This window comes from Lytechinus pictus, chromosome 14 (assembly GCF_037042905.1).
Source record: "Lytechinus pictus isolate F3 Inbred chromosome 14, Lp3.0, whole genome shotgun sequence".
Lineage (NCBI taxonomy): Eukaryota > Metazoa > Echinodermata > Echinoidea > Temnopleuroida > Toxopneustidae > Lytechinus > Lytechinus pictus.
The window spans coordinates 11,947,728-11,970,980 of record NC_087258.1 but is presented as its reverse complement, the minus strand read 5'-3'; the positions used below and the strand labels follow the sequence as shown (position 1 = coordinate 11,970,980).

The 23,253-nt window shown below is 38.8% G+C and overlaps 1 protein-coding gene across 1 annotated transcript in view; it reads right to left on the bottom strand.

Annotated features, from left to right (window-relative positions):
• Positions 1-10,194: 10,194 nt before the first annotated feature.
• Positions 10,195-23,253, bottom strand: part of LOC129276242 (matrix metalloproteinase-16-like) — a 29,499-nt gene continuing 16,440 nt past the window's right edge. Inside the window, exons 8-9 of the mRNA XM_054912648.2 lie at positions 16,229-16,394; positions 10,195-12,088 (exon numbers count right to left, since the gene is read on the bottom strand). Coding sequence (XP_054768623.2) covers positions 11,754-12,088; positions 16,229-16,394 — 501 coding nt within the window. The 3' untranslated portion in view covers positions 10,195-11,753. The remainder of the gene's footprint in view (positions 12,089-16,228; positions 16,395-23,253) is intronic.

Sequence of the window (23,253 nt, the reverse complement as noted above, 5' to 3'; positions counted from 1 at the left end):
ACTTAATTGCTAGCACGTTCTCACCTGTAGGCAATTTTGTGCTGAGAGATCTGGAGCTGAACGCCAATCGCACGTGTCTGATGGTAGCTCTCCGTTGGTTCTTAAAAGAAATGTACACTCTTGCTTCGCTCTTTCTAACCTTGTCAATCAGTATCGACCGCTACATGGCTGTCTGTCGTCCATTACGACGTCGGATTACGGTACGAGCGTCGTGTTTCATGGTAGCGGTATGTATTTTGGTCGCCATCGTCTCAAACACCCCATTCGTTACATTCAGTGTTGTCGGAGACATAACGTTTTACGGAAGCATCTTGTGCGTATCATCGATGCCGAAAGACGCGACTTTCTCATTCAATGTTTTGTACTTAATCTTGTTTTTATTATCTTTTGTAACAATATCTATCATGTACGGCCTCGTGTACCACTCTTTGCGGAAGAGGGCCAAGATTCATGCCGACCTGGTCAACAATCGACATGGCCTTCCTACGGTCAGTCAAGCTGTAGGTATCGGTACTTCTTCGACAGGCCGTGAGACGGAACCACCGGGCAGAGACACTGGTATCATTGGCAAAGAAACAATAATGAAACATGGAAACACTCGAGACAACGCCCATAATGCCTTTAATAGAAACGACCATTCTCTGACAAGTCCGGTGTCTTCGTTTCCAAAAATAGCAGAAGAGGGCCACGATGAAGGTGAGAGCCATTTCTTGAATGCAGGAGACACTAACCTACGATCTCCCCTACCACCAGGTTCATCTTCAGAGCTCTCTGTTCCTGTTGCTGTTCCACCGAAGTCGATTAAGAACAAAAACTATTCTGACCATGGACGGAAAACTACTCGCATGCTTCTCATCATAACAGCTTTCTTCTTCGTAACGTGGACCCCTAAACTCATTATCCCTGTCTTACCGATATTGTTTTGGCGTAGACTCCCTATCGTCATCAACATTCTGTTAGATCTCGCGCTCCTCAACCACGTCGTTAACTTCTTTGTGTATTATCTTGTCAACAACAGCTTCAGAAATGATGTGAAGGAATCTTTTAAATTTTGTAGATTTGCTAAATGATTTTGGTAATGAATCAAGGAATGCAAGCCATGAAAATACTTTTGTAATTTAGAAAGGAATCATGATGGAATCCTTGTTAACCTGACGACTGTGGTCTCAGAATGTTCCTGCAACAATTCCATTTAGGAGACTAGCAATCGCGAGAAAATGAAATAATATCTTTTGAAACATATTTTTTTGTAATGTCGATAATTGTGTGATGACATGTGTTTTGAACGTGTGTCCTGTTGGTGTTGCATAAAGCTATTCGTAAAGTTACATACGACGTCACACACGACTCTTAAAAAAAATTCAGTGCTATGTCAGCTACATATAGGCATAGAATATGAATATAAAATTTTTGTACAAGAAAGGGTCAGCAGTCATGAGTAAAATCACGCGTAACGTCATGAAATTACGAACAGCTACATTATACGTATCTTCAATAACCTGGATTGCGGCACTCGCGTCATTTAGCGTGGCGTTATTTACCACTCTCCATCCAGGTGTAGAGCTCGAGTGCCTGATAAAGTTGGCCGTGCTTAAGGCATACTGTATAAACATTATATTAAGCGCTTCGTACATTCTGCATAATATGTATTTGATTGACCCACTCATAATGGTATAGGCAGGGCTTGGCAGGCCGCTGATGTTCCTTCTTCCACTTTGTCTCTATGGGCATATTGAATAAATGAAACCCTCAGAATTACATTCATATTTCGTAATTTCATTCACATATTTTTTTGGTTTGTTTTGCGTTCCCGTACAAAGAACATGATTTAGTGTTAACTAACAATATTTAAGTTTTAATTAGACACTTTTCCCCACTTTTGAAGTTTTCTTTCACACGTGCACAAGTGGAGGAGTGAGTTAGATTCAATCAGTAAACCGTCTGCCCGCCGAATCATAAGTCATGGGTTCGAGTCCACCTTGGGCGGATGACTGAGGCATATGCTGTGTGTAAACGTGTCCCTCTCCTGTTCCATAGATGTAGGCTATATGTTACATTAGAACACATTTTGTCCCTCGAATATGATGTTAAATTGAGGCCTCGTGTAGAAGAGAATCACTACCCTCCACGTTAAGAACCCACTACATTAGTATGAGAGTAGGGTGAAAGGCCGGTGTATAGTGGTCCACCATCAGTTATATTGGGAGGAGAGACTTAAACGGGTCATTAGTGATTCAGTTCGTTTTTCCACCTCCGATGCTCAGGAGACGCCAAACAAATAATAACTAAGGTTGAAATTTCGTCTTATGTACATTATCATTTAAACAAGTGCATGTAAGTGTCTTGGTTGTCATGTAGGTACTTAATAAAGCAAATTATAATTATATAGACCTATTGCAGATCTGAAATTGATTTCCTCTGATACAGCGAATATGGTAAATATAAATGACGCGTCATCTGAGCAAAGAGAAAAGTTATGAGAATATATATCTCTCGCACACAGATACAACTCCACACCCAACACTTTATGTGTGAGGGTGTGCGTGGGTGTGTGTGCGCGTGGGTGTGTGAGAGAAAGAAAGGGAGAGAGAAAGGGAGAGAGAAGGGGTGAGACAGGCAAGCGGAAGGGGAATATTTTACTATTCGTGAAGGTATACAGTTTAGTAGCTTTCTACATTATATCACCATGTCTAAATAATAAATGCCTCCTAACAATGGAACCAAACGAGGTTAACATCAAGTAAATTTACTTTCTGATTCCAGTCTGAAATGCAGTAATTACACCGGTGCAATCGACTGCACACCGACGAAAGCTATCACGTTATTACAAATGACTGTCCTTCGATCGGTTGGGAATTGCAATCGTTGGTGTGACCAAGGTAGTATTAGAGAGGCTTAGCATTATCATGATTACAGACTAACAGGGACCTGGAATCCATTGTGTATAGGGGTCCTGGTTTGGAAGAAAGCTTTGACAGGCAAAAAATAAAATAAAATAAATAGTAAAAAAGTAAGGTTTTCACTAAAAAATTAAGGTGATTTGGATCAGGAAAAATTCGGCTGGTTACTATTTTGTTGTGTGTATTTATATTCAGGCTTATTTATTAGGCTGATTTTGTAGTATATATGTCGCATTATAGACCTATGTACTGTATATATGTAAATAGGGAAGGGGAAAAAGAGAGAGCAAAAAAACGAACAAAAAACATTTATATCTGGAGATTCTATTGGGAATTCCATATAGATACCATTTTCTTTCTTCTTCTGTTTCTATATTTTTACTTTTTTAATAAACCGAAGATATGGAGTAAGGAGCGCTTATAAATGCTTTCGAAAGACACATTATTAAAACCAATAAACTAACACTCACATCCATGAAAGGAAAACACAAGCACGAGTACTAACTGTTAAATCTAACAAAAGATGTTTAAACAAAATACTCAAAAGATTTGAATACTACACAACGCCTTTCCTCGGTGAATCTATATCTCACACACAGTGCAATTAACAATTAATCGAATGACGAGAGCTGTACAGGGGAGGGTGGAATCCCTCTCGCTTAGCCTGGCGGAAATCATCGGATATCGATGGATAGCGCCACCTCCACACTATTAAAACTCAACCAACCAATCGACACCCCAGCACCCCCGCTTGCGATTTTTTCCCCTTAACCACATAGCTATGGCAAAGATTCCCAGGACAAGAGGCGTAACTACGGCACATGCCCCCTTGCCCCCCCCCCCTATCGGCTGGCAAAAAACGGAGGAAAAGGAGAAAAAGAGGGAAAAAGAAAGAGAAACGTAGCGGGGAAGAAGAAATTATCATTATGCTAATCATATTACATTTTATTACATATTGCATGATATTTTTTTCGTAACTTTATGAAACATAATTTGCGTAGGCCATAGGGCGTAAGTGTTCATCATTCCTGGTGCTCGCATTGTCAGTTTAATCCTTTTCATTTATATAGTGTATATAAACAATTTATTTTAAAGGAAAATAATATTATGCTGCTGCTGCTAATGATGATGATGGCGATGATGATGATAATAATAATGATAATAATAATAATGATAATGATAATAATAATATAAATAATATTTATAGTAAGTGGAAACTGCACCATATACGCATGCTTATATGGTGCAGCCTTCTGCTACTATAATTATAGTTTATGTTATTTTTATCATTACTATTATTATTGTTATTATCATCATCATCATCATCATAATCATTTTACTTTCCTTCCAAAACTCATTTATTGCTGACAAACAACACTACTTGGGCTTGTTTCTTTTATTGTTTATTTTCCCTCTTTATTAGAACGACATATTTCAGAATTACAATAACAAATTTATATTACAAATGCAAAAACTTATCACTTTCCCCCAAATGGAGCAATTTTTACTTAAAGAGAATACATAAATACATAATTGGAGTCGAATATAGAACTGTTAAATTTATTCTTGGTAGAAATGCAATTTATTACATACTAGAAAAACATAAGATTATACATTAATGATTCTACATATAAACACTTCAATGGGGAGTCACTACAACACTATATAATATATAAGCACATGCTTGTACATAATTATGTTAATAAATAACTATTCATTGTAACATTTATTCAACTCAATGTCAGTGGTACGGGTAAATTACTCTTTGATTTCATTTTAAATGGGCAGTGGAATTTTAATTACTAAGAAATGTTCCTCAAAATTAACCCGTATTGATCTCTATAGACAATATGGTTCGCTGGCTGGCAAGGACAAAGGAGAAGATAGGTATTTTTAAAAATTAAGAGATCATTTAGAATGTTTTTGAAACTGGTGGATTTTTCTTAAAGAAAGGTAATGTCCATCTTGTAGAAATAACCGGAAGCTTCAAGAAGATTGGAAATTGATATCAAAGTTTGGGATATTTTTCAGAAGAATCAGAACTCAGAACATCACAAGATAGAATTTCAGAGCCCAGAATTTATCTCCGTACAGATCGAGTTTTATGCGGAACTGTTTGCCAGTATGTAAAGAGGAATTTTCAGTTCTCATTCTGCAACCCGTGGATTGCTGAAATCAACTGTTTATCATCATCGACATTGTCTTCACGGACATTTTAGTTCAATACGGTGACTGCGATCGCCCATCGCATTTTCAGCATCCGTTTCATTATAACTAGCATTGCGGACTATAACATAAAGGGATGGTCCCGCGAAATTATTTTTCCCACCGAGTTCTGGACCAACATATGAATATTCATGACTTGCGTCTTCGGATTGAGAGTACGCATGCGCGTGGACTTGGCCTCCACCAGTGCCGATCGTAAGCATTCACGTTGCTCAGAATGAATTAGCATCGTCAAATTACCGGTACCCTTACTTAGTTACATAGGCCTTATAGGCTTAGATCTATATATATACATGTATATATCAAATTCTTAAACACTTAATAAACTAGCTGCCATTAATGGCAAGACATGTGATAGGGTAAGGCTAGCTTAGGCTAGCGCATTAACTTTACCTCAAATCAGGACCTGTCTAATTAATGCATAGTACTAATCAGTGTTGTAGTGCCTTGATGCTCGGCCTACTTTTTCAAAGCCTTGGCATTGAGAGGGCCTTGGCCTTGAGAATTTCGAGCCTTGAAATTTTAAGGCATTTTCAAGGCATTTTCAAGGCTTTTTCAAGGCATTTTGTATTTTGTACTTTCATTTGTTTTAAATAAGTAATTATAAATGTTTCAATTTTTTTAATATATATTTAATAACACTAATGGTCAATACTTCCAATCACCAGTAACAGTAGCAGCAGCAGTAGTAAGTGTACTAGCAGTGTCATCAATTGTAATTGTCACCATTATCAAGAAATTCAAACAAAGAATACATCAGTTATGAAAAATAGCATTGTGTATTGGTAATGTGTTGTAATCATAATAATGACAGTAAATAATAATGGTCATGATCAAGATATTAGTGCTTTGATGACAAGAAAAATTTTTACATCTGACTGCAATTTTGACAACAATTTTCATACTTTAAACATAGCTAACTCTAAAGAACGATAACAAGTTTGATTTCTATTCCATTAGGATTTTCCTTGTATTATTTTCTTTGGCCAACAAGAATGTTTTAAGTCTTAATGCTATTCTGAAAAGATTTGGTAAACTTGAACACAGTCTCCAATTTTGTCATATCCAAATGGGTTATGTCAATGGCATGATGAGCCAGAAACTTTGAGGGGCCAAGCATGGCATATAGAGCAAAATTTCTCTCTAAAAAAAAAGAAGAAAACGATTGAAGCGAGCGAGTGAACAAAATTTGTCCCCCTCTTTCTATAAGAAAAGCTAATTTTGCAATAGATTGTTTAAAAAATAATATCACATTTACTCCATCTTTTCCTTTCCCTCCCCCCCCCCCTTGTCTAAGTTTATTCTTGGTGGTGGGACTTCTTCTTCTCTCTATCTCTCTTCTAAATTTTATATATGTTTTGGGTCAGATTGACAAAACAAAGGGGAAAAAATGTTTACTTCTTTTTAATCATATATCGTTCAACATGAATCTCATTTCTCTACAGTTTCAAGGAAATAAACAACGTATTTGTTTTTGTGTCATTATTGGTTTCAAGAAATAATAATTAATAAAAAATAATTAAATAATTCATAATTATTAGTATTGTAAATAAGTATTAATAATTAATGATTAATTAACTGTTTAATAAAAGTGGTTGTAAGCAGAAAAAAATATGAAAACTGACAAGAGTCCTAAAAATGACTCATTTTCAGTTTAAGCATTTGAAAATTTTAGCTTGCGCTTTGTGCTCTCTTGCCCCCCCCCCCTCCCCCCAAAAAAATGAAATATGCCCTTTTTAAAAAAGAAATACCTTCTTTAATAATAAAACATAATACATTTCAGGTTCGAAAATCACAGATTTTGAATCGTGCTTGCATCAATTATTGTTTAGTACAGTACTGCTAATGGTTACAAAAATGTATAGAATGTTGCTTTATGGTTGAAATATCACAAATTTTTGGCTCGCTTCCTGCACTCGCATCAATGATTATACTCGTTCTCTTCCCGTTCACAAAAAAATGCTTAGAATGTCCAGTTTTCAGGTTGGAATATCACAAATTTTTGGCTCGCTTCCTGCACTCGCATCAATGATTATACTCGTTCTCTTCCCGTTCACAAAAAAATGCTTAGAATGTCCAGTTTTCAGGTTGGAATATCACAAATTTTTGAGCTCGCGCTTTGCGCTCGCATTATTTTAATTGGTGAGTTATGTATCTTATTTAAAATGCAGTAATTAACTGCTTAATTAACTGCTTCCTTTACTGGTCAGTATATAAAAACGATTAGCGAGTGCAAAGTTATTTTTAGTTAGATACACATCTTTTTCATGATTAAAAAACCAGCTCAGAATAAAATAATTTCCATGTCTTATTACACGACATGTCAAGAAGTTTGAACTGGTGATTCGCGCTGGCAACATCGCGCAAGGAAATTTCAACAATGATTAGCCCCATAATTGACCATAAATCAAGTTTTACAACTTCAGAATTGATTTTTTTTTCAAAACCGCTTGCTCGCTATGCTTTCTCGCTGAGAAGTAAAACCTAAAGCAAAATATCTATCTTATAATTAAAAATCACTTTAGAAAGCCTTTGCTCAACTTAATTTCTACAAAACACACAATTACTTCACGCAGTTCATAATCTCATTTTGAAAATACATGTATCTGTTTGCACAAATAAAACTCATTTTGATAAATGGGTGCCTTTTTGGCGTTGACCCCCCCCCTCCCCCCAATAATAATTTTCTGCTGCCTCTGTCCCAGGGAGTGGAGAAAAACATACGTTGAGAATGCCAGGATCAGATGACCGTGGTAATAATAATTATTGCAATGTAAATGGCCTATAGAAAAATTATGGGTTATGTGTACACAGGTAACTATATCATTATTTTAATATGTCTCTATCATGAAATTATTTTTGTTTTTAAATGTACAAAGGTTAGATTTTTTTCTCGCTCAGTCCCCTCGCTCACATACATTTTACCATGTGAGATGTCTGCCGCCTAAGTATTGTTAGTTCATTGTTCTGTATATCGTAAGTTTGAAATGCCTTGGCCTTGAGGTTTTCAGGCCTTGGCCTTGGGTTTCCATGCCTTGGCCTTGACCTTTGGTATTGAAGCCTTGGCCTTGGGTATTAAAGCCTTGGCCTTGGCCTTGGAGGTTTGAGCCTTGACTACAACACTGAATAGCCGACTAATGCCATGGTTAACTTCGAACTGGTTAATTCTGAACTTCACGTTTAATTAGGTTTAGACAAATATTAGCTTATTTGCCATGGTTTAATATGTCTAGTCCGTATACAAAACCAGTCCTAGATCTATAAAAATAATTATCTTATTTCTAGTCTAGTCTCTATAGCTAGACTCTGATCTACGCTGTATCAGCATGGAACCACTAGTGTACCAAGGGGGGGGGGGGGAAGACTGTCCCTCTGACGAGTCACAACTGATTCAGGGGACGTGCCCCCTTTGAGAAGCCAAATTAATAATTTGTAATGTAAAAATGCAATGAAAAAGACGTTTTTTGAACGTGAAGATCTTTTTTTTTTTTTTTTTTTTTTGCTTGTCAATTTTGTTTTCAGCTAAGAAATTCATAATCCATAATCCATAAGTACACCAGTGCGTGCATGGAACGTATTCTAACGTCAGGCACAAATTAACGTCAGTGATCTTGATCCACGTCTTCACCCAAAATTAAGGATTTCGTAGCTGAAAAAAATTTAACAAGAAAAAAAAAGATTTTCACGTTCAAAAGAGGGGACATACGTCTTTTTTCGTTGCATTTTGACATTACAAATCATTAATTTGGCTTCTCAAGGGGGGGGGGGGACACGTCCCCTGGATCAGTTGTGACTCGTCAGGGGGGCAGTCTGCCCCCCCCCCCCCCTTGGTACACTAGTTTGCTGATAGCGCGTAGATCAGAGTCTAGATCTAGAGACTAGACTAGAACTAAGATATTTTTTTTTTTAGATCTAGGACTTGTTCTGTATACGGACTTGACATATTAGACCATGGTAAATAAGCTAATTGGTCCAAACCTAATCAAACGTAAAGTTCGGAATTAACCAGTTCGAAGTTAACCATGGCATTAGTCGGCTATTCCTATTAGTATAGGCATTAGACAGGTCTAGATTTGAGGTAAAGTTAATGCGCTAGCCTAAGCTAGCCCTACCCTAGCACATGTCTTGCCATTAATGGCAGCTAGTTTGATAAGTGTTTAAGAATTGGATGTATATATAGATCTAAGCCTATAAGGCCTATGTAACTATGTAAGGGTACCGGTAATTTGACGATGCTAATTCATTCTGAGCAACGTAAATGCGAACGATCGGCACTGGTGGAGGCCAAGTCCACGCGCATGCGTACTCTCAATCCGAAGACGCAAGTCATGAATATTCATATGTCGGTCCAGAACTCGGTGGGAAAAATAATTTCGCGTCCGGGCTATTATAAAGTATTTATAGCTTGATAAATAGAGTAGAATTCACTGAGCAAAATGCCGAAAATTTCATCAAAATCGGATAACAAATAACAAAGTTATTGAATTTTAAAGTTAAGCAATTTTTTGTGAAAACAGTCGTCATGAATATTAATTAGGTGGGCTGATGATGTCACATCTCAACTTGTTCTTTTGTATTTTATTATATGAAATTAGGTTTATTCAAATTTTTCCTCCAAGAACTAGAAAAATTGGATTGACAACTGATTTAGTGCATTATATATTTATTGCTGCAACTTATTTCATTATTAGGGAGACTTTTTATTAACACAAGTATGAAATAATAAAAAAAAATATGATTTTATGTAATAACATAAGTAAACGAAAGTGGAGATGTGACATCATCAGCCCACCTAATGAATATTCATGACGACTGTTTTCACAAAATATTGCTAAACTTGAAACTTCAATAACTTTATTATTTGTTATCCGATTTTGATGATATTTTCGGCATTTTCCTCAGTGAATTCACTCTATGTATTAAGATATATATTTTCAGACCGGACCATCTCTTTAAGGAGTTTCTACCAGCCCAGTTGGTTCTTTTGTTGGATTATGACCAGAACTGTCTATGCCTTCCAACGGAAGTTTACGTACGATTTTTTTTGAAAACTTTTTAATTTGTTATTGTGATAAAAGTTGCATTATATTCTATGATCTTAACAGTTCAAAAGTTCCATAAATGATTTTAGTATGATATCTACATGAAAACAGACTTCAGTTTCCTTGAAATAAATGACATGGGCGTCAGCGCAGAAATTATCTTTTGATTTAGATTTTTTTTGGGGGGGGGTCTTGTTGCGTCCCCCTAAATGAAAATCCTCTCGTCCCCCTAAAAGGACAATCCTCTGCACTGACGCCCATAAAAATGCATAAATTATTCATCTCAATTTTTATTTTCAACCAGTAATTCTGTAGGGATAAGTTTCTTCTAAAACATTTTTTTTCATCAACTGAACATTGAATCGAAGAGGAACGGACTATATACACTATATAAATAAGATACTGTATCTATACATATCGAGCATAATTCGTGTTAAGGAAAAAACAAATGATTAGCACTCTGTCACCGAAATTTCAAGCTAGCGGCTAGCTAGTCACTAGCAATCACCTGTTAACCGATAATAGAGAGTTTTCGCAATCACGACGCGGCCGCGCTCTACAACTCACCAATTTCTTTGAAAATGCAAGTCAAATCACAATTGGGAGCTGAGAGGATTTTGTCGAAAGTTGTTGGACCAGGACAGCAGATCATCCGAAGATTTGGACCGGACGAGCAATTGAAAATACCTCGTTGTCCAGAGTCACAAGATGACGCTGCGCTGCTGTCCCGGTCCACCAACTTTTGACAAATCCTCTCAGCTCTCCACTGTGCTTTGACTTACTTGCATCTTCAAAGGAATTGGTGCGTTGTTAAGAGCGGCCGCGTAGTGATTTCGAAAACTCTGTATCGTGACTGTTTTGGGTGGTCAACGCATAATGTAATTTCCTGCGACATTGTGCGTTCATGTGACATTATGCGTTGATGTGACCAAGGCCTTGGGAACGATTTTTTTTTTTACAGGGGGAGCTGATGTAAATTTGACAAGCCATAAAATAGGGGAGTGGGGGTTACTACAAAAAAATGAAAGTCATTTGGGTCCCGAGAAATTTGACAAGCAAAAAACAAAACAGAAAAAAAGGGTTTCTATACAAAATGTTGGTCATTTTGGTTACATTTCTCCATTTTGTCACACCTACCAGAATTCCAGGGGTGCTGCCTATGGAGAATAATACACGCAGCACCCCCCGCTTCCCAGGGCCATTTCTGTGACATTATATCATTATCGGTTGTAACATGGCCAGGTGAATAGCAAGTGGATCGTAGTCTGCAAACACAGATTCATATTTGAAACTTTAACCAAATGTACCATGTCTAGAGTGAAGACTAGACGTCGAAGGCTCCGTCTGCGTCAAATAAGACAGAACCAGCCACAGTACACAGTGAATCTAGTCTCACTATTTTAGACTCTGTTTTATGCACAGTGCGAACTGTGAAAACAAAGGGTCTGTGCCTGCAGACTAAGTGGATAGATTAATAGGCTAGTAATAGGCATGCATATTGATGTCTACTGTTTGCTAGCTTGCAGCACGCTTAAATTTATCTAGGGGCACTACAATCTTACAAGCCTAGAATGAAAAATTGTTTTCAAAAAACGTAGATCGCAGAAAGGAGAGAAAATGCAATAGCAGCTACTGAAGGAATCATTGAAGCTGCATCTCCTCCCCCGCCGGCGACTGCGTACGCACTCGCATCACAACCGAGCCACGTGAACGCGGTCTCCATCGGATAACCGTCGTCAATCCGGACGTTGTAATCGTTAAACCGGTAATGATCGGTTCCTTTGAAGAAATACGTGAAGCCGTCGTAGTCTTGGAAAGCAGCGTCGACGCCCCCACTCGGTATTCCCCTCCAGAGACTCAGCGGGCGCGGATAGTTCGGGTGTACACCGTAGCCCATATAAAACAGATAGTACTCATCGCCTGTTTTAAGTCGGAAACGCAATATGAAAAGCAGATTTGTAGAATGCAGTTGGAAGAAACAGCACAACTTAATATCATGTTATTCATGTATCTTGACTTCAAGTAAATGAAATATGAAAAATCTTTACTGAAAGAAGATGAGGAAATGACCCGGAGTGGGGCAGTCAAATGTATTGCTGTACACACACGTGACCAAATCATTTGTAAACACCCCTTAAACGATTTTTTTTTTCTGTGGGCAAAATAACCCCCTAAACAAGTTTTTCGCGTGCTTTATTTACACAATTTGGCCCCTAAACCAGTTGTTGCCAAAATATGACATCGGGGGAAAAACATACCCTAAATACGTTTGACCCCGCGATTGACCATTGACCAGTCTTTCAAAACCACCTTTTTTCTTGAAAATCGGTGTTTTTGATACCCTTAGCGAGTCCACACGCGGACCGCGTCCAAAACTGAAAGAAAAAAACCCACCCCTTTAAACGCCTTTTTTGGTCACGCGTGTGTACAGCAATATATTAGACCGCCCCCCGGGGGGGGGGGGGAAATGACCATAATACACAGCAAGGTTGAATCTGGAATAACACATTCTGTCATTTCAATATTGAATGAACGGATGCCCAGTGGCGCAATGAGCAAAATAATTTTTGAGGTGGCAAACTTGACGTATGGAGCAAAGTTTCTAAAAAGCTACGTGCAAGCAAAGAGAGTGAACAAAAGTTTTGAACATAAACGAAAAGATATAATTCTGTGCAAATTTTGACAATATATGTATTTCTTTAATAATATCATATTTTACAATTTTCCCTTTCCGTTCTTTTCCTCACTTTTCTTGGTAATGGATTTTGGGGGCTATGGTCCCAAGTCCCCATTTTTATACGCCAGTGTGCCCTTTATTCAGTATTTTAGTATTTTTGACACTGTTATTTCGTTACGTACGTAACATGTCATCCTTTTTTGCGCGCTTCTTTGGTCGCGCGGTCGTGCCAGGTATCCACTCGTCAATGGAAGTGCCCCCAATTTGTGAGGGTGTTTGGGTTTGCGCGCATCGAAGTAAACACATGAACTAGTCTGACTGTCCGCACTTTAATTCATGAATTAAAGAATGAAAACAGTTTTCATATATGGGAAAAAAATAGTCATGTTATCAGAAATAATGAGTTGCCGGACAAACGCAAATTTATTAAATTCCATCTGCAATTTTTCTTCTTCTTCTTCTATTTTTTTTTTAAATAACACGATTTAGCAGAGTCGTTGTATAAACAAAACAGGCCAAATGATGCATGTCTTCATTCGTCCACTATGCTACATCATCACTCTCGTTGAGGTTGTGTTCAACTCATTGCACTCAGCCTGCAATGGATTGAACAGAGCCTCAACTCGAGTGAAGATAGATCGCATAATGAGCTCATGTGCATGCATCATACAAGATACGAGATAGTTTATTTCATATATCATACTGAAGTTGGGTCTTTTTCACCCCCTATGGTTAAATTTTTACATTGAAGCCACCAACCAGATAATGAATTAATTTTTATTTATATGACACCTAGATGGATCCTTTTCATTCAGCATATTTTACAACGACGTCATCAACCGTTCAATTTTGGATACAATACGATTTTTTCCATTGCGCGCGCGCACCGAGTCCACCGGTGTTACACACGTATTTGCAGTGCGCGTGTTGAATGTATGCGACGATAACAAACCGCGCTCTGACTGAAGGCACTTTTATTCAAATTTGTAAATGAGAAATTACAACGATCTATTTTTAGATGTCATATAAAACAGTATAGTATAGTAAACAAATAATGCACAAAGCGAGTGCATGCAGGGCCAAATAATGAACGATGTGCGAGAAGAGCCAATGGATATACCGCACCGAGGTCCGCTGGACCGAGTACGGTATGTCCATTTGGCGAGTCGAGCACAGAGTTCATTTATTTAGGTCCTCTATGCACAAGAATGCGTACATTGTTTGTTTTATACAACCCCCTCCTCTCCCATGTTACTGAGTTGCCCCGATTATTACTATTTGATCTAAATTCTAGATAATTCTAGATCATTCCAGACCTCGTACTATCCTGCACTTTGACGTCAGAGTGCAGGATAGTGCATTTTGGATGCAATAGTGCAATTCGCTGAATATCATGTGATATAATTTGGACCAATCAGATTACAGAACATTGGGAGTTGTATGATATAGTATACAAATCGTCCTTAGAAGGGACGATTAAAGTATGAATATCTTTTACTAAAAATATTTTTGCCAGACAATATTTTAGGAGTGTCAAACCCCTGTTATACAATTCCCAAAAATGGTCCGAATCGGATCGCATGATATTCAGCAATTACATTATGGTATCCAAAATGCACTATCCTGCACTCTGACGTCATACCAAATGCACTATCCTGCATCCCTCTGACGTCAGAGTGCGGGATAGTGCATTTTATGAAGAATTTAGATCAAATATTATAGCATTCGGGACAACTCAGTAACGGGGGGGGGGGGGGTGCATGTATAAAACAAACGATGCACGCATTATTGTGCATAGAGGACCTAAGTAATGAACTCTGTGCTCGACTCGCCAAATGGACATACCACACTCGGTCCAGCGGACCTCGGTTCGGTATATCCATTGGCTCTTCTCGCACATCGTTTATTATTTGGCCCTGCATGCGCGCGCTCACGTGCATTATTTGTACATTATAAATTAGCAGCATTATTTCAAGCATCGCGATTGGTCAATACGCGTCACATGACATCCAACTTTTTTTGTGCACTGCACGGTAGTGCAAAAGGTGTGCAACGAAAATTGACATTGCACGCTCAAGCAAACCAGTGCGGTAGAAGTCCAACAAAACTGTACTGTAACTTTTTAAAAATTGTTTCTGTGTTGCTATTTTATGAAACAAATAATGAACTTGCTCTGTCGTGCGTAAAAGCCCGGGGGGGCCACTTACATTGACGAGTGGATACCATGCGCGACCAAAAAAACACGTAAAAAGGATGTCTTTTTCACGATAGGGCACGTTACGTACGTAACGTGATAAGGGTGTCAAAAACACAAAAATAATGAAAAAAGGGTATCTATTTCGCTAGGACAATTACGTGTTTAGGGTCGAATTTGCGGGGATGATAAAACAAAATTAAAATGTTTTATAAGGGATGTCCTTTTTGCCCCAACACTTCGTGTTTAGAGTCCAATTTGCGCGAGGTGTAGAAGGTGGGGTCGTACTAAACCAAACAAGGTAAAGCCGACGACCGAAGGACCCGTAACAATAAAACATTCCTGTACTTGTTTAGGGGTTCATTTCAGTGAATATTTGCCAACAGTATCGTTTTGTTTCCAATACTTGTTAAGGGTAGGGTTTCACACGCCAATACTTGTTAAGGGGTGCATTTTCAGAATATGGAAATTACGTGTTTAGGGTGCTTTTCGAGACCCCATGGTCGCGCATGGTATCCACTCGTGAATGGAAGTGGCCCCCCCCCCGGGCGTAAAAGTAAATGCAGAGAAAGCTCGGTTTCTTCAGATGGAGCACACTGGGCACTCGCCGCAAGCGGCTCGTGCACAGTGCGGCACCTATCTAAAGAAACCTCGCGTGCTCTGCATTTCCACTAACGCACTCGGCTGCATGCATTATTTGTATATTATACAACTCCCAAGAATGTTCTGTAATCTGATAGGTCCAAATCGGATCACATGATATTCAGCGAATTGCACTATTGCATCCCAAAAGTACTATCCTGCACTCTGACGTCAGAGTGCAGGATAGTGCGAGGTCTGGAATTATCTAGAATTTAGATCAAATATAGCATTCGGGGCAACTCAGTAACATGGTGGAGGAGGGAGGTTGTATAAAACAAACAATGCACGCATTCTTGTGCATGGAGGACCTAAATAATGAACTCTGTGCTCGACTCGCCAAATGGATATACCATTGGCTCTTCTCGCACATCGTTCATTATTCATGTTATTTTGCCCTGCATGCACGCGCTCACGTGCATTATTTGTATATTACTGTTTGCATGAGCAAGTTTCCACAAAACAACTTTTGGTAGCCCGCCCCCTTCACCATTTCTGAATCTTCAATGTGGCCTTATTATTACTATAGTAGGTCCATGTTATTACTAACCTTTAGTTACGTAGACATTACCAGTTCTACCCCATATGAAGGCCGAATCAATATTGCTTGGGAGATCATTAAAGCCGTAAAACGCCTGACGGTATGGGGAGATTAAGTCTGACATTTCTCCTCTAGCAACTAAGTCCTGATTTGAATATTTCCAATATTCACTTCCCTGGAAAAGAGAAAATAGATATCAATGATTCTACTTATCATGCATCGCGAGGTTATCAAGACTTAAATAAAACAAAAAACCCACATCGAATGATAAAAAAGAAAGAAACGAATTTGACCCTTTTTGTCTCGTATTTGGAACCCTCGAGAAAAGGGTTCCAAAATGTTCTTTGAGTGTTCAAGAACCTTCAATGTTTTTATAAAGAACCTGAAAATGTTCAAAATTTAGAAACTTTGAGGGAACTTTTAACGGTTTCGAATTCAGGAAAAGCATAGAACCCTCTAAAAACCCTTTTCTAAATAGTGGATGATTGACTAGGGGGCGACCCGTTTTAATGCCAAGTAATACAAATGAATAAAGCACAGGGCACACTATGCTATGCGATCCGATGCGACGCGAGTTTTTAATAAATCACATTTTGCATTTTGTGACACTTCCAAGAAGTAAAATGATTTCATTTGAAGCATAATGTTAGGAATAACAAACTCGCAACTTTGCTTTGCGGCAAGCCCTGTGGTCGGAGTAAAGTCCAAATCGGCTTCAAGTCGATTACGATTTGGATTTGAATGTGCTTTTATTCCTACAGTGAGACTCAAACTATACTGAATTTTGATTTCCGTAGTCCTACCACTATTCTGGACTCTGATCGCCAATATTAATTGGTTGGAATATATTTATATCAAATGTTATCAAAATTTCTTTGAAATTGGGATTGCAACTAATCGCATAGTGTGCGCCGGTTTTTAAAGGTGTGAAAAAGGGTAAAGATGAGAGCATAGCGGCACGAAAGAAGACCAGGGCCCATAACTATGTAGTTTTCATTCAGAAAAAAGAAACGATGTCTTATTTTCCGATCAATGATGAGATCCCAGATCTTGTCATCTGGTCATCTCTTCAACAGGATGTAGACATGATGAGATCCAAGATCTTGTCTTCTGATCATGTCTCCCACAGGATGTAGACATGATGAGATCCAAGATCTTGTTATATCATCATCTCTTCAACATGACTCTTTAGACACGACGAGATGCAAGATCTTGTCTTCTGATGTCTCCCACAGGATGTAGACATGATGAGATCCAAGATCTTGCCCTTCTGATCATGTCTCCCACAGGATGTAGACATGATGAGATCCAAGATTCTGTCTCCTGATCATCTCTCCCACAGGATGTAGACATGGTGAGATTCAAGATCTTGTCATCTCATCATCTCTTCAACATGACTCTTTAGACACGACGAGATGCAAGATCTTGTCTTCTGATGTCTCCCACAGGATGTAGACATGATGAGATCCAAGATCTTGCCCTTCTGATCATGTCTCCCACAGGATGTAGACATGATGAGATCCAAGATTCTGTCTCCTGATCATCTCTCCCACAGGATGTAGACATGATGAGATTCAAGATCTTGTCATCTGGTCATCTCTCCCACAGGATGTAGACATGATGAGATCCCAGATTTTGTCATCTGATCATCTCTTCAACAGGATGTAGACATGATGAGATCCAAGATCTTGTCTTCTGATCATCTCTCCCACAGGATGTAGACATGATGAGATCCAAGATCTTGTCTTCTGATCATGTCTCCCACAGGATGTAGAAATGATGAAATCCAAGATCTTGTCTTCTGATCATCTCTTCCACAGGATGTAGACATGATGAGATCCAAGATCTTGTTATATCATCATCTCTTCAACAGGACTCTTTAGACACGACGAGATACAAGATCTTGTCTTCTTATTATCTCTCCCACAGGATGTAGACATGATGAGATTCAAGATCTTGTCATCTGATCATCTCTCTCACAGGATGTAGACATAATGAGATCCAAGATCTTGTTATATCATCATCTCTTCAAAATGACTCTTTAGACACGACGAGATGCAAGATCTTGTCTTCTGATGTCTCCCACAGGATGTAGACATGATGAGATCCAAGATCTTGCCCTTCTGATCATGTCTCCCACAGGATGTAGACATGATGAGATCAAAGATTCTGTCTCCTGATCATCTCTCCCACAGGATGTAGACATGATGAGATTCAAGATCTTGTCATCTGGTCATCTCTCCCACAGGATGTAGACATGATGAGATCCCAGATTTTGTCATCTGATCATCTCTTCAACAGGATGTAGACATGATGAGATCCAAGATCTTGTCTTCTGATCATGTCTCTCACAGGATGTAGACATGATGAGATCCAAGATCTTGTCATCTGGTCATCTCTCCCACAGGATGTAGACATGATGAGATCCAAGATCTTGTCTTCTGATCATGTCTCCCACAGGATGTAGAAATGATGAAATCCAAGATCTTGTCTTCTGATCATCTCTTCCACAGGATGTAGACATGATGAGATCCAAGATCTTGTTATATCATCATCTCTTCAACAGGACTCTTTAGACACGACGAGATACAAGATCTTGTCTTCTTATTATCTCTCCCACAGGATGTAGACATGATGAGATTCAAGATCTTGTCATCTGATCATCTCTCCCACAGGATGTAGACATAATGAGATCCAAGATCTTGTTATATCATCATCTCTTCAAAATGACTCTTTAGACACGACGAGATGCAAGATCTTGTCTTCTGATGTCTCCCACAGGATGTAGACATGATGAGATCCAAGATCTTGCCCTTCTGATCATGTCTCCCACAGGATGTAGACATGATGAGATCAAAGATTCTGTCTCCTGATCATCTCTCCCACAGGATGTAGACATGATGAGATTCAAGATCTTGTCATCTGGTCATCTCTCCCACAGGATGTAGACATGATGAGATCCCAGATTTTGTCATCTGATCATCTCTTCAACAGGATGTAGACATGATGAGATCCAAGATCTTGTCTTCTGATCATGTCTCTCACAGGATGTAGACATGATGAGATCCAAGATCTTGTCATCTGGTCATCTCTCCCACAGGATGTAGACATGATGAGATCCAAGATCTTGTCTTCTGATCATGTCTCTCACAGGATGTAGACATGATGAGATCCAAGATCTTGTCATCTGGTCATCTCTCCCACAGGATGTAGACATGGTGAGATCCAAGATCTTGTCTTCTGATGTCTCCCACAGGATGTAGACATGATGAGATCCAAGATCTTGCCCTTCTGATCATGTCTCCCACAGGATGTAGACATGGTGAGATCCAAGATTCTGTCTCCTGATCATCTCTCCCACAGGATGTAGACATGGTGAGATTTAAGATCTTGTCATCTCATCATCTCTTCAACATGACTCTTTAGACACGACGAGATGCAAGATCTCGTCTTCTGATGTCTCCCACAGGATGTAGACATGATGAGATCCAAGATCTTGCCCTTCTGATCATGTCTCCCACAAGATGAAGAAATGATGAGATCCAAGATCTTGTCTTCTGATCATCTCTCCCACAGGATGTAGACATGATGAGATCCAAGATCTTGTTATATCATCATCTCTTCAACAGGACTCTTTAGACACGACGAGATACAAGATCTTGTCTTCTTATTATCTCTCCCACAGGATGAAGAAATGATGAGATCCAAGATCTTGTCTTCTGATCATCTCTCCGACAGGATGTAGACATGATGAGATCCAAGATTCTGTCTCCTGATCATCTCTCCCACAGGATGTAGACATGGTGAGATTTAAGATCTTGTCATCTCATCATCTCTTCAACATGACTCTTTAGACACGACGAGATGCAAGATCTTGTCTTCTGATGTCTCCCACAGGATGTAGACATGATGAGATCCAAGATCTTGCCCTTCTGATCATGTCTCCCACAGGATGTAGACATGATGAGATCCAAGATTCTGTCTCCTGATCATCTCTCCCACAGGATGTAGACATGGTGAGATTCAAGATCTTGTCATCTGGTCATCTCTCCCACAGGATGTAGACATGATGAGATCCCAGATTTTGTCATCTGATCATCTCTTCAACAGGATGTAGACATGATGAGATTCAAGATCTTGTCATCTGGTCATCTCTCCCACAGGATGTAGACATGATGAGATCCCAGATTTTGTCATCTGATCATCTCTCCCACAGGATGTAGACATGGTGAGATTCAAGATCTTGTCATCTCATCATCTCTTCAACATGACTCTTTAGACACGACGAGATGCAAGATCTTGTCTTCTGATGTCTCCCACAGGATGTAGACATGATGAGATCCAAGATCTTGCCCTTCTGATCATGTCTCCCACAAGATGAAGAAATGATGAGATCCAAGATCTTGTCTTCTGATCATCTCTCCCACAGGATGTAGACATGATGAGATCCAAGATCTTGTTATATCATCATCTCTTCAACAGGACTCTTTAGACACGACGAGATACAAGATCTTGTCTTCTTATTATCTCTCCCACAGGATGAAGAAATGATGAGATCCAAGATCTTGTCTTCTGATCATCTCTCCCACAGGATGTAGACATGATGAGATCCAAGATTCTGTCTCCTGATCATGTCTCCCACAGGATGTAGACATGGTGAGATTTAAGATCTTGTCATCTCATCATCTCTTCAACATGACTCTTTAGACACGACGAGATGCAAGATCTTGTCTTCTGATGTCTCCCACAGGATGTAGACATGATGAGATCCAAGATCTTGCCCTTCTCATCATGTCTCCCACAGGATGTAGACATGATGAGATCCAAGATTCTGTCTCCTGATCATCTCTCCCACAGGATGTAGACATGGTGAGGTTCAAGATCTTGTCATCTCATCATCTCTTCAACATGACTCTTTAGACACGACGAGATGCAAGATCTTGTCTTCTGATGTCTCCCACAGGATGTAGACATGATGAGATCCAAGATCTTGCCCTTCTGATCATGTCTCCCACAGGATGTAGACATGATGAGATCCAAGATTCTGTCTCCTGATCATCTCTCCCACAGGATGTAGACATGGTGAGATTCAAGATCTTGTCATCTGGTCATCTCTCCCACAGGATGTAGACATGATGAGATCCCAGATTTTGTCATCTGATCATCTCTTCAACAGGATGTAGACATGATGAGATTCAAGATCTTGTCATCTGGTCATCTCTCCCACAGGATGTAGACATGATGAGATCCCAGATTTTGTCATCTGATCATCTCTCCCACAGGATGTAGACATGGTGAGATTCAAGATCTTGTCATCTCATCATCTCTTCAACATGACTCTTTAGACACGACGAGATGCAAGATCTTGTCTTCTGATGTCTCCCACAGGATGTAGACATGATGAGATCCAAGATCTTGCCCTTCTGATCATGTCTCCCACAAGATGAAGAAATGATGAGATCCAAGATCTTGTCTTCTGATCATCTCTCCCACAGGATGTAGACATGATGAGATCCAAGATCTTGTTATATCATCATCTCTTCAACAGGACTCTTTAGACACGACGAGATACAAGATCTTGTCTTCTTATTATCTCTCCCACAGGATGAAGAAATGATGAGATCCAAGATCTTGTCTTCTGATCATCTCTCCGACAGGATGTAGACATGATGAGATCCAAGATCTTGTCTTCTGATCATCTCTCCCACAGGATGTAGACATGATGAGATCCAAGATCTTTTTTTTTATATCATCATCTCTTCAACAGGACTCTTTAGACACGACGAGATACAAGATCTTGTCTTCTTATTATCTCTCCCACAGGATGTAGACATGATGAGATTCAAGATCTTGTCATCTGATCATCTCTCCCACAGGATGTAGACATGATGAGATCCAAGATCTTGTCATCTGATCATCTCTCCCACATGATGTAGACATGACGAGATGCAAGATCTTATCATCTGATCATCTCTCCAACTGGATTTAGACATGACGAGATCCAAGATCTTGTCATCTCATCACCTCTTCTAAACATCTTTAACATGTTTCCAGAATGTCTTGTAATAATCTTGTAACAATCTTGTTATCGTTTTTAACAGGATGTTGACGTCACGAAATCATTATTTGAACATTTTGTTGGCTTCCATTATAATTCTTACATGCTCACAGTGTCGTGATTGTATTGTAAAAAAATGATAACACAAAAGGGTTGTTTTACAATCGGGGTATACCGAGCTGTTTCATTATTTTGACTAAAACGATAATTGATTTTTTTCTCTTAAATTTTAGTGTGTGTGTGTGTGTGTGTGTGTATGTTACAAACAAGACGTAATATGGTACTTATTTCAAATTTTGAGGCATAAGGTCACCAAGTAATTATCTTTTTATAGGGGTTCAATCTTTTAATGACATGTTCTTGTCAATTGCTTCATTTTTCGGAGAGGACACTTTGGACAGATATTGATTTAACAACATTGGAACGTGTACTGTCTTAAAAATAAGTGGATGTGGAAAAAGTGAACATTCTCAGTTTGTTGCATAATTTCCTAGTGCCCTGGTACACAAAGACATTACTAATCAAGTAATGTCTAACGACGTGTAAAAACACCGAATTCGGAGTAGATATTTGTGGACAGAATTGGCACCCCATTTTGGCGTTAATAGTTATACAAAAATCAAATTATCTGTAGGTTTGCGGGTTTTCAGTTTGTAAAAAAAATTGCATTTCAATAATTAGTTCTGATTGGCAAAAATTACCCACTGATTACCTAATAATAAAGAAGCGAGTGCTTGAAATTGAAAAATGAAACTAGACAGTAAATTTGTCCCTATATTTTACTTTTCGAAAAGTAAATAAGCATTTCAATAAGAAATTTTTTTTAGCAGTTTGCTCTAACAGTGCTCAAATAGCTTACCATCATAGATTTTCAGATTACAGTAAACTTACTTATTTCTTTTTATGATACGCAAAACGCAATATTTGAAAGTATACTCTGATTGTAAAACAACCTCAAAGCAATGTATGTACTGAG